The following is a 16237-nucleotide window of genomic DNA, read 5'->3' on the forward strand; positions in this document are numbered from 1 at the left end:
ATTCAACCGGGATCTTCAAATCTTCAACCACCCCTAACCCAGAAAACCCAGATTCACTCCCCCAGATGAAGATCGTTTTGATCTTCATCTTCTCCGACCCTCACCTTCATCCAATATACCCAGAAACGTACATAAACAGTAAACCCTATCGTCCCAAACCCTAACCCTCATGAACCCTAGCTTAAATAAGAACCCTAACCCTAGATTTATGAACCCTAGTCTATAATTTTACAGAAAAAAAACACAATCAAAATCCACAATCATTCATGCTAAGAGAAAGCCCTAAGCTAAGTATTTGATTTGGTACCTTATGTTCTTGAATTCTGGAACGTGTTAGCTCCCTCCCTCTAATCTTCTTCTTCTTTCTCTGTGATTGCAGGTTCGATCGAGATGAAGATGAACTCGAAGATCTTTAGGGTTTGTTCGTTCGCGGTGGCTCCAAGAGTTTCTTCCCCGAAAAATCCTCCCCAATTCTAATTTCTTCTTTCAGATTTATAGTGTTAGGTTTAGATTAGATTTTAAGAAAGATTAGATTGTATTACGTTTTAATTTGTTGAGATTTGATTCAATTAGTTTTAGGATCTGATTTGTATTTCCGTTTCCTTTGTAATTGATTCTGATTATGTAATATACTGATTCAATCACAGATTTCCTTCATTCAACAAATATCTTTGATTGTTATTTGATTTTGGTTGAAGATTCGATTTCGTTTTTCGGGCTTGGGCTAAAGTTTGATTGATGATTAGGGTTCGAATTTGTTGGCCGCCATTAGGGTTTGGCTGGTTTCGTTTGGGTGAGAACAAAGGTGAACAGGACCCGGGTTGGTTATGACCCGGTCCAAACCTGATCCATGGCCCAATCCTTGCTAATTCGTTTTGGTCCAACAAAAATATCAGTCCATTAGTCTTAATTAACCCATTTAACTAATTATCCTAATTATTTGAATAATTAACAATAACACTGATCAGTAACATAATTGAACTCTTAAACATCTATCCTACTTATTAAATATCTAAAATAAACTAGGTTAACAATCTAATTATAATTTTAATAATAATAAAATCCTAAATAATAGACCTAATATTAATATAACCAATGATCCTAAAAACTAACTAAATAATTAACCTTAATATTAATATATAATTTTGACCCCCAATTAATTAATAAATAAAAAGTTTATATAATATTGATAAGTCCATCAAAATAGATAAAAGAAATAATGATTTAAATTAAAAAATGACAAAATGCTGGATACACCAATGTTATGTGTAATGGGCCAAACGTTAATTGGGTTTAAAAAGGTTTACTATCCACACCTTTATTTTATTCTAACTAATTTATAAGAGAGTTTTTTTTTTATAAGAGATTAAGTTTAACAATAGATATGTTAAACCCCGTGGCTCTTAGTTTTAACACCCTTAGTAAAAAAAAGATGCGAATTATATCGGGTAAATTTTGGGGTGTGACACATTCAACCATAAAAGCCTCATATATTTGGGAACATTGCATGGTTCTAAGACTTACCAAAAATACTAGTAATATACCCGTATGTCCGCACGGGTAAAAATTATTTAATAATGTAAAATTATACTGCAAATTGAGAATTAGGTTTATGTATGTTTAGCTATTTAGAATTTAATTGGTTGTGTCTCATGACACTTCATAAAATATTTCATTTACATTTTCAACATTAAAGACAAGTGCAAATGAGTGATAACTCAACACCTATTAAATAACAAATTATCTTGAGAGTAAGAATGAATCGGTTTTTCAATCATATTACAATAAAAAAATTGCAATACATATTAATATTTAAAATATTTCATCATTAAAAGCATCAATTTATGTATGTCTTTTGTCTAAATTTAACTGATTGTGTCTAGTGTCACTTTATCAAGTGCAAATTAACATTTATACATATTTTGTTGCTTGGATCTAACTTGTTGTGTCCCATAACATTAAAGACAAGTGCAAAGTTATAATGAGCAAGATGTAATATGATTTTGAGATAGATATTGTAAAAATTATAACAAAACTAAATAACGATCTTATGTGTGTGTGTATATATATATATATATATATATATATATATATATATATATATATATATATATAATTGTCATTCATTTGTGTATTTATATAGAATTGTTAATAAAAATAAAATAGGTATCATGTTGATAGTGCCCGTAATAAAAATAGAAAATTTGACATTTGAAAATAAGAAATTTGTTTCTCAAATAAAGACAATTGTTAATTAAAATAAAATAGATATTTTGCCGATAATGCCCCATTAGAATTTTGTGTCTCAAATAAAAACAATTGTTAGTTAAAACAAAAAAGGATTTTTTGCTCATAGTGGTCCGTCAGTAAAGTAGAAATTTGAAAATATTTTTTTTAATAATTATGAATAATTTTTTAATAATCATAAAATAATTATGTTTTCGGTTGAGAATATTTTTACGTGTTCCTTTTCATTCCATTAAGAAATATTCATTAACTTATTTATGTTTAGAAAAATAAACAGGAAAAAAGAAAATAGAGGGGGAAAAATTAAAGGAAAGTGAAAATATTGGAGAACATGTGAAGTAAATGCGAAACAAAGGAAAATTCAATGGTTAATACACATGTCACTTGGGCATTTGTTTGAAAGGTTGAAATATTGGCTTGATTATGAAAAGACAAAACAACTCTTTTTGCTTTGTAAATTTTGAAAGAGTAAAAGATATTTTTGGTAGAATGGTGGCATCTTTCATTAATGGCTAGATAGTAGATGAGGTTGGTGTTGTTAGCGCAACATCGGGGGAGGGTCGAGTTCGGGAGCATTGTGAATTTCCGGGACATTCCTTTGAGCAACACACCTTTGTGGGAGAGACACCACTTGTCCACCTAAAACCTTAAGGTGATAGGTGAGTGGGTTCTCCCACTTATATATGCTCAAGTCACCACACACATTTCCAATGTGGGACTATTATCCACACACACTTTATTCTCAACACTCCCCCTCAAGTGTGAGTCTTACACAATGCTCCCCCTCATGTGGAAGCTTCTCTTCCACATACACTTGTATCCGTTGACTTCAACTACATGTATCCGTTGATTCTCTTCAACTACATGTATCCGTTGACTTTCAACTACAAGTTTTAGTCGGTCCCTTTTTTCTCGAACCAAAGGCTCATGATACAATTGTTAGCGCAACATCGGGGGAGGGTCGAGTTCGGGAGCATTGTAAATTTCTGGGACATTCCTTTGAGCAACACACATTTGTGGGAGAGACGCCACTTGTCCACCTAAAACCTTAAGGTGATAGGTGAGTGGGTTCTCCCACTTATATATATGCTCAAGTCACCACACACATTTCCAATGTGGGACTATTATCCACACACACTTGATTCTCAACAGGTGTCAGGGTCAAATTCTAACAATGTTGAAGAAAATGAGAGTTTCTCGAAATGGATTTTACAAGTTGGAGATGGAAAGATCTCTTAACCAAATGATGGATATGCTGAAATTTCTATTCCACTCGAGTTTCTTTTAACAAATTTTATGGACCCAATTGAAACCATTGTTACAAGTACGTATCCTAACCTCTTTGAAAACTACACAAATCCTGATTTCCTTCAAAGTAGTGCTATTAGCTTCAACTACTGAGATGGTGGATGAACTCAATGATTACATTACTAATCTTCTTCCAGGTTATAATTAATATTTCATGAACTATATATAATTTTTAGCATTTTTTTAATGTAATTATTAACCCAATGTTAATTATTCAGGTGATGAAAAGGAGTTTTTGAGTAGTGATTCTATTGATAGACCTGGAGCTAATGACAACGAGGCATTCAAGCATTTAACTCCTGAATTTTTAAGTTGCTTGAAAACTTCTTGTCTACCTAATCATTCCATGAAATTAAAGATTGGCACTACCATAATGTTGATTAGGAATTTGGACCAATTTGAAGGACTATGCAATGGTACAAGATTGACCGTATCAAGTACGAATATTGGAAACACTATTTACATACCTAGGATGTCTTTGTCTCTTTCTCAATATCTTTGGCCATTTAAACTTATTAGAAGACAATTCCCCATTATTGTCTCATTTGCAATGACAATAAATAAATCTCAAGGTCAATCATTGGACCATGTTGGTTTATATTTTCCAAAAGGTGTCTCCAGCCATGGGCAACTATATGTTGCAATGTCTAGAGTGAAAAGCAAAGCAAGTTTGAAAATCCTCATTCATGACAAAGACAAAATCCCATTACACCAAACAACTAATGTGGTTTTCAAAGAAGTTTTTCACAATGTTGTATAAGTAATTTTTTACTTATTCTTACATTATTCTTAAGTATAAATTTATATATTGTTATAATATATCATGTTACTTCTAGATTATCAAATGATATCATCAAGACATTTAATATTGCAGTCATTTTCAAGACACTTTTTGATGATTACAATCCTTTTCCATTTTGTATTTTAACATTGCTTGGATATATAGTATATTTGACTCGATTATTTGTTAGTACATCTTAATTTTGAATGTCAGATTAGTCTTTTTTTATTCTTACAACTTACATAATCGTACATTGTGCTTATACTATATTATTCATATTAAGAATTAAATTACCCGTGCGGACGCACGGGTCTTCTACTAGTATCTTATAGTTGCATATCCCTAATACATTTAGGGGGATCATCTCCAATACAGTCATTTTATTATTTGTCTTATCATTTTTGCCTACTATTAATAATGCCCTTTAAAAAAAACTCCTGTTTTTCTCTAAAGTCAGTATGGTTTTTTTCTTTAAGCTACATTCAATAATCATCACATCCTCCTTTTCAAACATAATTTTGTCATTCAACTTAATATTAGTTGTTGTTATTCAACTGTGATTTACCAATCGTTGCTCAATTCATATTCGTTCGTTGTGCTTTCTTAATTTTAATTTTTTATTCATAAGATTTAACTTCATATTATTAATTTATTTAATAAACAATTCAACCATAGATTTAATCAATTGAATCTTAAACCATAAGTTTTGCAATTCGACCTCCCATCTAATTTTAAAATATTGGGTAATTACACAAAGTCTAAAACTACGGTACAAAAACCAATATTATTAGAATATGTGAATATCTTGATAATAGTCAATATATATATATATATATATATATATATATATATATATATATATATATATATATATTGCAATGAAATAGATTTACATATTAAAATAATTGTATTCAAGATTGAAATTAACAACGTTTATGAAAGTTTTAACCATGAGTATTTAATGGGGGTATTTTTAGGTTATGAATTTCGTATATGAATGGGTTGTGTTAGGTTTTGGCTTGTTGGCTGCATTTTGGTAAAACAATAAGTTCAACAAAATGTTGGACAAGATGTTGTGACATGTTGCTACGATATTGCAACCTGTGTTGTTTCGATTTCTGGAAGATATGTTTCTATTGCTCCAGAAGATTTGTTTTGTCATTTGTGGATCTGATTTGATTTGCAGAAGGTTGTAACCAGACTCAATATCCAAGCCCAAGTGTTGCAGTGACATATAAAAGGAGTCTAAACCTAAGAAGATCACGAAGCTGGGAATTAGGATTAATATCTTTTAGGGTTTCGTCTGTTCTTTGTATGCCACTCGTGTATCTTGTTTTATGCATAGAGTTTGACTGATTATTCATTTTTCATTGTGATTCACTCATGAGCTTTTAAGTAAGAGTGTAATTTGCTTAATTGAAATGTGTTCTTCTGTTTTTAATCTTTTTTTATTATCACTGAGGTGATTGTGGGAAGTGAGAGGTGGTTCTCATATATAGGAGGTTCCTAGATAGAAGTTGCATAAGGTAGTGATTAGGTGATAAGTTATAAACTAGGGTTGTTTAGCTTTGAAGTAATACTATTATAGTGAATTTCCTTCCTGGATTGGATTCCCCTAGAGTAAGTGATGTTGCACTGAACTGGCCGGTTAATAATTTATTGTGTCTTTTACCTTCTGCAATTTACTTCCGCATAATTTATTGTTTGATAAAATTATTCTGTCAGTCAGATTATGTCTTGACATCTATTTTGACATTGTGTTTTGGTGTTGTGACATCAATCTTCACATCTACTTAACCGTTCCAGGATTTCAATTGGCATCAGAGCAGACACTCTGTTCTGTTTTTGGGTGAGCTCCAAGGAAAATACTTTCTAGTACTATGGACAAGGAAGGAGGACACAATAACAAACCACCTTTGTTAGATGGTGTAAACTATGACTATGGGAAGGTTCATATGGTAGCTTTTCTAAAATCCATGGACATCAAATCTTCGAAGATTGTTTTGAAAGGGTGGAATCATCCTGTTAAGAAAGACAAAGATGAGAATGAGTTTTTGAAGCAAGAAGAAGATTAGTCCAAAGACAAAGATGAATTAGCTCTTGGAAATTCCAAAACCTTAAATGCTCTATTCAATGGAGTAGACAAAAATATTTCCAAGTTATTATAAAGATAATATAATAAACCGATGCAACATCACAATCACATTATTCCTAATTCATTCAAAAAGTGCTAAGTAACTTTAGTGAAAAAAATACTAAGTAGTTCCTTAAAATCAAAGTGACCATCTTATTAACATTTTTTAATTTACAATTCAAGAATTGTTATTATAAAAAATATTGAATTGGTGCTATTAGAGAATTTTATTATTAAAGAAAATTCTTTAAAAAAATATTTTTTACTGTAATGAAGTGGTGATTACAATGTTTTAAAATTCGGATTAAACTGGTCGATTCAATCCGTTATATAAAAAATTGGTGATGAATTTGATTTGGCCAACCTTGTAAAATTGTAAAGGGTCATAATCGGGATAAAATAAAAAAATAATTAGATTAAACTGTTAAAAAAGTTCGAACCAAAAAAAAAACAGAAACATTTTTATAAAATCCTCATATTCAAAGAAATATTTGACATTGGTCACGTATTTTTTTTATATAAAATTTTGAAAAAGAATAATTTTTTTTGGTCATTAATCAATTTTAATAACGTCCTTTAAAAAAAAAATACTATTTTTTCTAAAATCACTATAAACTTTTTTCTTTAAACTATATTCAATAATCATCGCGTCCTCCTTTTCAAACATAGATTCGTCGTCCAACTTAGTATTAGTTGTTACCATTTAATTGTGATTTATCAATAGTTGTTTCACTCATATTCGTTCATTGTACTTTCTTAATTCTAATTTTTTATTTAAAAATTTTAACTTCGTATTATTAATTTATTTAATAAACAATTCAATTATAGATTTAATCAATTAAACTTTAAACCATAAGTTTTGCAATTCAACCTTCCATCTAATTTTTAAATATTGGGTGATTACACAAAGTCTAAAACTACGGATCAAAAATTAATACTATTATTAGAATGTGTGAATATCTTTTAAATTTAATAAATATAAATTTTATATTTGATATATATTTTTCTTTGACAAATTAATATCACTAATTAATAGTTAAAATATTTATATATATAAAGAGCGTATACGGTGAGAACTGATATATTTTGTGTGATATATTTTGTGAGAAACAAGAACTATCGATATCAATCGTCAAATTTAATAATTTAAAAATTTTGTATAATGAACACCTTACCGAATTATTTTTCTATTATGCTTAGTATTTAAAAATTTAATAAAAAACTATTTTTATTTGATGCTTAAATTGTTATTAAAATGTTTGTTACAAATATACTTTATACTTAGTTAGCATATGAATATGAAATATAATTCAAATGTGTTTAGTAAATTAGTATTTTTATTTCAAAAAAAAATCTAAACTATATATATTTTCAATACTCAAAGAAAATTTTCAAATAAAACTTGTTTAAAATTATATATATATATATATATATATATATATATATATATATATATATATATATATATATATATATATATATATATATATATATTTTGAATCAATAAAATATGTAGATTAATTCAAAAAGCAAGTAAGTACAAGTGACCAAAGTCCAACCTAAACTACACTATCACATCATTAATTGGGCAGTGTAGTCCCTATATTTTTTCTTTAGCCAACATCTATGAATTATACTATCTATGATATTATGTGCAATGTGATCACTATCGAATTGTGTATTGAAACACACTGCATTTCTCCAGCTCCAACAGTGGTACACGGTCTCAGCAATAGCCACCTTCATGGTCCACACTCGTTTCCCTTTTTCTTTACAATAGGTCTGCAGCCATTGTAGCTCTCTATCCCAAGGAAGAGGGACATGATCAACTTGTATCCAAGGCAAAATATTCATCCAGACCTGTTTCAGCTTTGTACATTTAAAGAACAGATGGTCTATGTCTTCATATTCATCACATAAGCTGCATTTCCTATCCTGTATCAATCCCCATTTGGCCAAACGATCCTTGGTTGCAAGTTTTCTATGGCATGCCATCCAGAGACAAGTGACAGCCCTTGGTCTTGCATTGTTGCGTGCAATCAGCTCATACCAAACCACACGATCCTGTCCCATGTGCAGCATCTTATAGACAGTCCCCATAGTGAATTGGTTAGATTCAATACTACTGTCCCAATATCTCTGCACCTCATGAGTCAAACTCCTGGTGCTCATTATACTCTTGATTATCCAAGAGGTATTAGAGCTCACCTCCATAGTCCATACTCTTGATTATGTCATACGAATTTCTTTATAAAATTTAACTTTTAGAAAATAAATTTAATTTAAAAACAATATTTTTCTACTCTCACTATTATTCTGAGTTCTAAACTATTGATTTTGGTTTGTCTTTTTAGATATATTTTGATTGGAAATAATAAATTTGATTTATATAAATTTATCTTATAAATAAAATTGTTATACTTTTATTCATTATTTAATTTTTAATAATACAATGAACATAATGTTTAATTTATGTTTTAGAATTCGTATAAATTTTTTTTTGGGAAACAATATGACTACTAAAATATATCATATGACTAACAAAATTTTGTGTAATAACTTATAATTCTTACAATAGTAGAACTTGCAATACTAAAAAAAATGAACTTGCAAATAACTAAATTAGTATTTTAACTTAAATAAAGATTATGTTTTAATATTGTTAGTCATATTTTTTTAATTAAATATAGTGTAGACATATTTAATTTTTCATTTTGTTTAGTAAAAAAAATATTGTTTAAAGTAGAAAAAACAATTATATTTTTATTGTGTTAAAATATTTAAATAAATTAGTCATATCGTGTGAAAAAATTTAAAGAAATTATTAAAAACATTACAATATTGATTTTAAAATATTAATTTGAAGTTAAAGTATTACAATATTGCTTTAAAAATATTACAATATGGTAATATTTAAAAAAAATTAGTCATATTGTTAAAACATTTAAAAAATTATTAAAACAACAATTCACAATAGTAGAAAAAGTTTGTTTTTAAATTAAATTCATTTTCTAAGAGTTACATAATTTTATTTAAAGATGAGTAACAAAATTTATTCTTTTGATTAATTTAAAAATTAATATAATTTTAAACAAGTTTTATTTTGATTTTTTTAGTCTTGAAAAATATATATTTTTTGAAATAAAAATATTAAACACATTTGAATTATATCTCATATTCATATTCTAACTATATATTAAGTATATTTATAATTAATATGTTAATATTAATTTAAGGATCAAATAAAAATATTTTTAGTAAGAATATCTTTTTATCAAAATTTTTAATATTAGGTGTAATAAAAAATTAATTTGGTGGAGTCTTTTTTTATATGAAAGTTTTAAATTGTTGGAGTCGCATCTTCTTCCTTTACAACACTACTACGGTCGAAAAATATATCAATACTAAACGAGTAATTTTCACGTATCTTTAGAAAACAACTTAGATAGGACTGAACAATTGGACGTAAATTGTCGTTTCATTTTTAAGGCTTAATTTCGACCGATAAAATTTTGATTTTTGACGGATTCAGTTAAATTGATTTGACGGATAAATCAGATTGGTTTAGTAGTTTAATACTTATCGAATAAATCTATAAAAATAGTATTGCAAGTGGTGAAACCGTCTTGGCGGAAACGAAAGTTTGAGTTGAAAATGTGGCGCCTGTAGCCTTTTGATTGAAGTTAGGTTGAAAAGCTCATGAATAGAGTAACATATATGCAATTACAAATGGGCCTGAACTAACATGTGCCTAAGGCCCAACAGAGAGAATAAAGCTATTGTTCTAATACCCCCCATAAGCTTGAGGGTATATTGTAATTAACCCAAGCTTACAAATGTTAGAATGAAACATGGAACGTCTAAAGGTTTTGTAAAAGAGTCTGCAAGTTGTTGGGAAGATGCTATAGGCAGCAATTGAAAAAGTTTTTGTTGTAGTTTTTCGCGAACGATATGACAGTCGAGTTTGATATGTTTGGTGCGTTCATGGAAGGAGGAATTGTTGGCAATATGAATAGCAGAGGCATTGTCACAATATAAAAGAGCTGGTTTTTGAAAAGGGATGTTGAGTTCATGTAGGAGATTTGTAAGCCATTGTAACTCACAAACAGTAAAGGCCATGGAGCGATATTCAGCTTCGGTGGAACTGCGGGATACTGTTGCTTGTTTCTTGGATTTCCAAGATATCAAAAAGTCTTCCATATAGATACAGAAACCAGTGACGGACTTGCGTGTTTCTGGACATGTTGCCCAGTCGGAATCAGAAAAAGCCTTGAGCTGTATGATGGAATTGGAAGGGAAGAAGAGTCTTTGTGCTGGTGATGATTTGAGGTAGCAGAGAACCCGTATAGCAACATTGTAATGTATGTCCGTTGGATTACTCATGTGTTGGCTGAGTTTTTGAACAGAATATGAGATATCAGGGCGTGTGTTGAGCAGATAGATAAGTTGCCAAACATGTCTTCGAAACTTGGTTGGATCAGACATAGGAGTGCCATCAGTGGTGTTGAGTCGTGTGTCACGAGCCATCGATGTGGAAGCTGGTTTACAACCAAGTAAACCTTTATTGGATAAAATATCGAGGGTGTATTTGCTCTGATTGAGATGAATGCCAGACTTTCTCCTTGCTATCTCGAGCCCCAGAAAATACTTCAAAGTACCAAGGTCTTTGATATGGAAATGTTGTTGCAGAAGATTTTTGATGTTGTCGATTGTTTGAATGTGTGTTCCTGCAATGAGAAGATCATCAACATATATTAGTATGCATGTAATATGTGATTTTTATTGATGTATAAATAGAGAATGGTCAGAAGAACATTGCTTGAAATTATTAGCTAAAAGAATTTGAGATAATTTGTCAAACCATATTTTGCTGGATTGTTTCAAGCCATAAATAGATTTCAAAAGTCTTCATACTTGGTTTGGATGAGTGGGAGTAATGCCCTTAGGGAGGGACATATATACTTCCTCATCCAAATCACCATGGAGGGAAGTGTTATGAACATCAAGTTGGTGAAGATACATATTTAAAGAAGAAGCAAGAGCAATGATTATTCTTGCGGTTGTTAGTTTTATAACAGGAGAATAAGTGTAAAAAAAACATTGGACTTGATTAAAACCTTGAGAAACTAACCAAGCTTTATGTCGTTCTATTGTACCATCAGAATTAAAATTGGTTTTGTAAACCCATTTACAGCCTATACATTTCTTACCTGGAGGAAGAGTAGTAAAAGTCCATGTATTGTTACTGGTTAAAGCCTGAATTTCAGCATTCATGGCTTTGTTCCAATGTTCATGGAGAGAAGCTTGCTTGAAAGAAATAGGATCAGATGCAGTAGATATAGCAGCTATATAATGGTAAGAAGTAGGAGAAATGTGTTTATATGATACATAGTTGGAAATATCATGTGTTATATTAGTGTGTGCAGTGTTACATATGAAATCTTTCAAGTAAGCGGGAGCATATTTTGCTCTATTGGATTGACGCAGAGTTTCAGAACCAAGGTCATTAGGCTGAAGGGAAGTAGTGTCAATGGGAGAGGGTGTATGGAATTGATAGGTGTTGGGAAATCTGTGATGATGGTAGGGGAATTAATGTCAGTCTGTGGAGTAATTTAGTGAGTAATCTCAGTATTTGGATTGTTGGGTTGGCTGTCAGGATTGGAAACAGAGGTTTCATGATCAAATAAAAAGGGAATGGTGTTGTTTGTAAGGTCCGTGATTGTTTTAGTATTTTCAAAGGAAATAGGAGATGTATAAGGGAAAACATGTTCATAGAAAACACAATTGCGAGATATGATAACAACCCTAGTGTTTAGATCAAAAATAAGGAAACCTTTAATACCAGTAGGGAATCCTAAAAAGATACATTTGGTGGATTAGGATCAAGTTTGTCTCTATTCCTTAAGAGAGTGGATGCATATGTTAGGAAACCAAAAGTTTTGAGGTTGGAAAATGAAGGAGGTGTTTGAAAAAGAAGGCTGTAATGAGTTTGGTTTTGCAGTGTGGGAGAGCTGAGTCTGTTTATTAAGTAAGTAGCATGGCACAGAGCAAAAGACCAAACAATCTTAGGTAAATGAGCATGAAAAAGAAGTGATCGAGTAACATTTAAGAGATGCCAGTGTTTTTCGTTCAACCACAGAGATTCGTTGAGGTTTTTCAACGCAACTACATTGGTGTATAATACCCAAAGAAGCATAATAAGAAGGCATAATAAATTCAATACCATTATCACTCATAATAGTCTTTATTTTAGAACGGAATTGAGTGTTACAATAAGATATGAAGTTCTTAATATGCAAACGAGTTTCAAATTTATTGTGCAGAAGAAGAGTCCAAGTATACCTAGAGTAGTCATCAACAATTGTGAGAAAATATTGAAAACCATCTAAAGAAGGGATAGTTATGAGACCCTATATATCCATGTGCACAATATCAAAACAGTTAGAAGTATCAGAGTTACTTAAAGGAAAGGAGAGTTTACATTGGTTGGCCAAGTGACATGTGTTACAAATAGTTTTCTTAGTGAAAGTAATGTCTTGAAACTGTTTTGACATGTTATGTAAAACATCAATAGAAGGGTGTCCTAATCTAAAATGCCATAGGGTAGTATTATTGCAATCAGAATTGGCAAGGCTAGCAGAATAACAGTTATTAGCAGTGCATTGTGTGACAAAAAGCTTGTGAAGTATGTAAAGACTATGAAGCTGTGTCACAGGTCCAATCGTCTCTTTGGTAGACACATCCTGGATTTGGCAGGAATCATGTAAAAAGGAGACAGTTAATTGGGAATGCTTACACAGTTTTGAAATAGAAATTAAGCTAAATCTAAATGCAGGAATGAAGAAAACATGTTGTAATGTAAGGTTGGGAGCAAAAGTAATGGTGCCACAAAATTTAGCAGAAATAGAAGATCCATTAGGTAGATTAATAGTCATGGGTGTTATAGGATATATATCAGAAAAATAATGAATATACGGGCAAACATGATGAAATGCGCCAGAATCCAAAATCCACATAGATGGGTTGTTAAGTATACTACCTGTTTGAACTATACCTGAATTTAGAGCTTTGTCCTCTTTTGGTGGTTGACTGTCTTTGCGAGATTGTTGGAGAAGCAGGACAAGATGTTGGTAGTCTTCTTTGGAAATTCCCATATCCTTATTGTCAGAAGCAGTTTTAGAGGGCTGAGTAGGTTTTGTTCAGTATTAGATTTGCTGTTGTTGTTTCTGTATCCAGGAGGGAATCCGTGTTTAAAGTAGCAAGTATCGATGGTGTGGTTTGTTTTGGGGAAATTGGTGCAGAACATTGTGGATTTGGTTGAGCCTTTGCCTTTGGCCCGTGAAACATTGTTGTTATTGTTGTTGGCATAAAGAATCATGGATGGTGTAGGCGTGGGATTAGAGATATATTGTTGAGCTATGAGGGAATATGCACGACTTATGCTGGGGAGAGGATCCAGAAGCAGGATTTGGGTGCGAATGTTGTCTTGTTGTGATACTCCATATGCTTGTAATTACGAACGGCTTTGGCGAAATCGCATGTACAGGGTGTGAGGCAAGAACAAGAAGGAGTGGGGCGTAAATCTTCGAGCTCATCCCAAAGAATTTTCATAGCAGTAAAATATGCAGACAATGAACAATCGCCTTGTTGTATTGAATGTAATTCGCGAAGAAGATCGGAAAATCAGAAATGGTTACCTTTCGTAAATCTTTCGCGAAGATCCTCCCAAAGTTCAAGGGCTGAATCAAAACAAATGCTGCTCTGCGCAATATGAGGAGAAAGGGTTCGGTTGATCCATGACAGAACCATGCTATTAGCACATTCCTAGTGTTCGTAACTGGGATTAGAGAACGGCCATTTCGTGAGCTTTCCGTTAATGGAAGAAAGCTTGTTCTTGGATGTGAGAGCTCGTCGCATAGATTTGCTCCAATTATGATAGCTGTTGTCATCAAGAGATGGAGCGACGATCGTGGCTCCGAGATTTTCACCGGGATGGATGTAAAAGGGATTACTGGGATTGATGTTGAATTCTAAATCGATACTCTTTTTAGGGCTTGATTTAGGGGTGGTTTTGGGTGTGGAATCATCATCGGAAGTCATTGATGTATGAATGAATGCATAAAGAATGAAAAAGAGAGGAAAGAATGCAGTGCTTAGAAAGAAAGAAGGTGCGGAAGGAAGAAAAAAAAGATAAGGTTTGTATGGTCTACTGATACCATATTGCAAGTGGTGAAACCATCTTGGTGGAAACGAAAGTTTGAATTGAAAATGTGGCGCCTGTAGCCTTTTGATTGAAGTTAGGTTGAAAAGCTCATGAATAGAGCAACATATATGCAAGTACAAATGGGCCTGAACTAACATGTGCCTAAGGCCCATCAAAGAGAATAAAGCCCAATAAAACTATTGTTCTAATAAATAGCTCATCTTTTATAAAATTCACAAACATTTATTTTTAATTTTTCTAAAAACTATCAAAATTAGAATAATTTGAAGAAAAATGAGTTTTTATTATTAAAAAAAAGTTATTATTATGCAATAATATTTCAAATATTAGTTGACATTAATTTGATCATTATTACACTTTAAATCATAAACTAAATAATATTAAAAATTTCATTACAATGTTGAGTCAGTCATATAGTAATAAAAATAAATAAAATAAATATTAGTAATTAGGTTCAATTTTCTATTTAAATTTAAAATAATAATCTGACCCCGATCGAAACAATTCTATAACAATCCGCTCAATTCACACCCGGTCAATTTCAATTGAACGGTTCAAATTTGTCCACCATAAGCCTAGATATTCCAACAAGTGATGCCAAACTCACCATCTTCAGTGTCAACCCAATTATTTGAATGTCGAGTTTGAAAGTCCTATGAGAAATTCATCTGTTAACACTAAAATTACATATTATTCAAAATCTCCTCCAACAAAGGCTTCTCGAATTCATTCAAAAAACAATATATTAATAAAGAAGTGAAAACCATCTATTTACAAGATATCAATTAGTACAAGAAGTGATGAATGAAACCACATCCAGATATATAAAAAATACCACAATAAAACCAAAGAACAAGAAGCACCAAAAACAAACCAAAAATTCACGTTATTTCTTTCCTCCAATTATATTTTTGACTTCATCTCTGTCCGAGATAACAACCATGGTATGATCTAAAAAATCGTACCGTAATATCGGTTTAGAAGAATCACAAGCTTCTCTACGAAAAAGACCTGGATAATAACAATCTTCGGTTTCTCTCTTGCGAAGAGGTTCAACCTTATATATTCTTTGATCTCTTCGAATGTAATTGGCAAAGATGATAGAAATTTCATGGTTGGTAAAACCGTGACCCTTGAGTTGTTGCATGATAGATGCTACATAGGAGTTTAAAGGAAGACCATAAGAAAAACAATGTCGTTGTTGTTGTTGTTGCTGCTTTGGAGGATTTTGATTTGTCGAGTGCATTTTGATAAAAAGTTTACAATGGTTTTGTTGCTAGAAAGAAAAAAGAAGATAGAGAATAATATAAAAGGTTTTGCTACGAACCAGCTTGTGATTAATATTTTTTAATCATCTTGTAATTAATAAATTAATGCGATTTTATAACTTTTATATCAGTTATTACTTTTTTTAAAACTTCTAGACCAATCTCAAAATGTAACTGACGATTTATGATTATTAATTTACAAATGAATAGAAAATATTTTAAAGGCAAAATAATTATAAAGTTTGACTGAAAAAGAATTTTTGATTTAACAAAAA

General features: G+C 31.1%; 2 protein-coding genes across 2 annotated transcripts; one reads left to right on the plus strand and one right to left on the minus strand.

The window, feature by feature from the left end:
- Positions 1–3649: 3649 nt before the first annotated feature.
- LOC131654961 (uncharacterized) lies at positions 3650–4315 on the plus strand. Its single transcript, XM_058924908.1, has 2 exons — positions 3650–3692; positions 3774–4315. The coding sequence occupies exons 1-2, from the start codon at positions 3650–3652 to the stop codon at positions 4313–4315; spliced, it is 585 nt and encodes a 194-aa protein (XP_058780891.1).
- Positions 4316–8042: 3727 nt separating this feature from the next.
- On the minus strand, positions 8043–8642 carry LOC131655065 (uncharacterized). Its single transcript, XM_058925001.1, has one exon. The coding sequence runs from the start codon at positions 8640–8642 to the stop codon at positions 8043–8045; it is 600 nt and encodes a 199-aa protein (XP_058780984.1).
- Positions 8643–16237: the final 7595 nt, after the last annotated feature.

This window comes from Vicia villosa, linkage group LG1 (assembly GCF_029867415.1).
Source record: "Vicia villosa cultivar HV-30 ecotype Madison, WI linkage group LG1, Vvil1.0, whole genome shotgun sequence".
In the NCBI taxonomy this organism is placed as follows: Eukaryota; Viridiplantae; Streptophyta; class Magnoliopsida; order Fabales; family Fabaceae; genus Vicia; species Vicia villosa.

Excerpts from the sequence above, each read along its gene's own strand:
- LOC131654961 (XM_058924908.1), top strand. The coding sequence starts at position 3,650 with ATGGTGGATGAACTCAATGATTACATTACTAATCTTCTTCCAG. Across the intron at positions 3,693-3,773 it reads CATTACTAATCTTCTTCCAG|GTGATGAAAAGGAGTTTTTG; the intron begins GTTATAATTAAT and ends TTAATTATTCAG.
- LOC131655065 (XM_058925001.1), bottom strand. The coding sequence starts at position 8,642 with ATGAGCACCAGGAGTTTGACTCATGAGGTGCAGAGATATTGGGACAGT.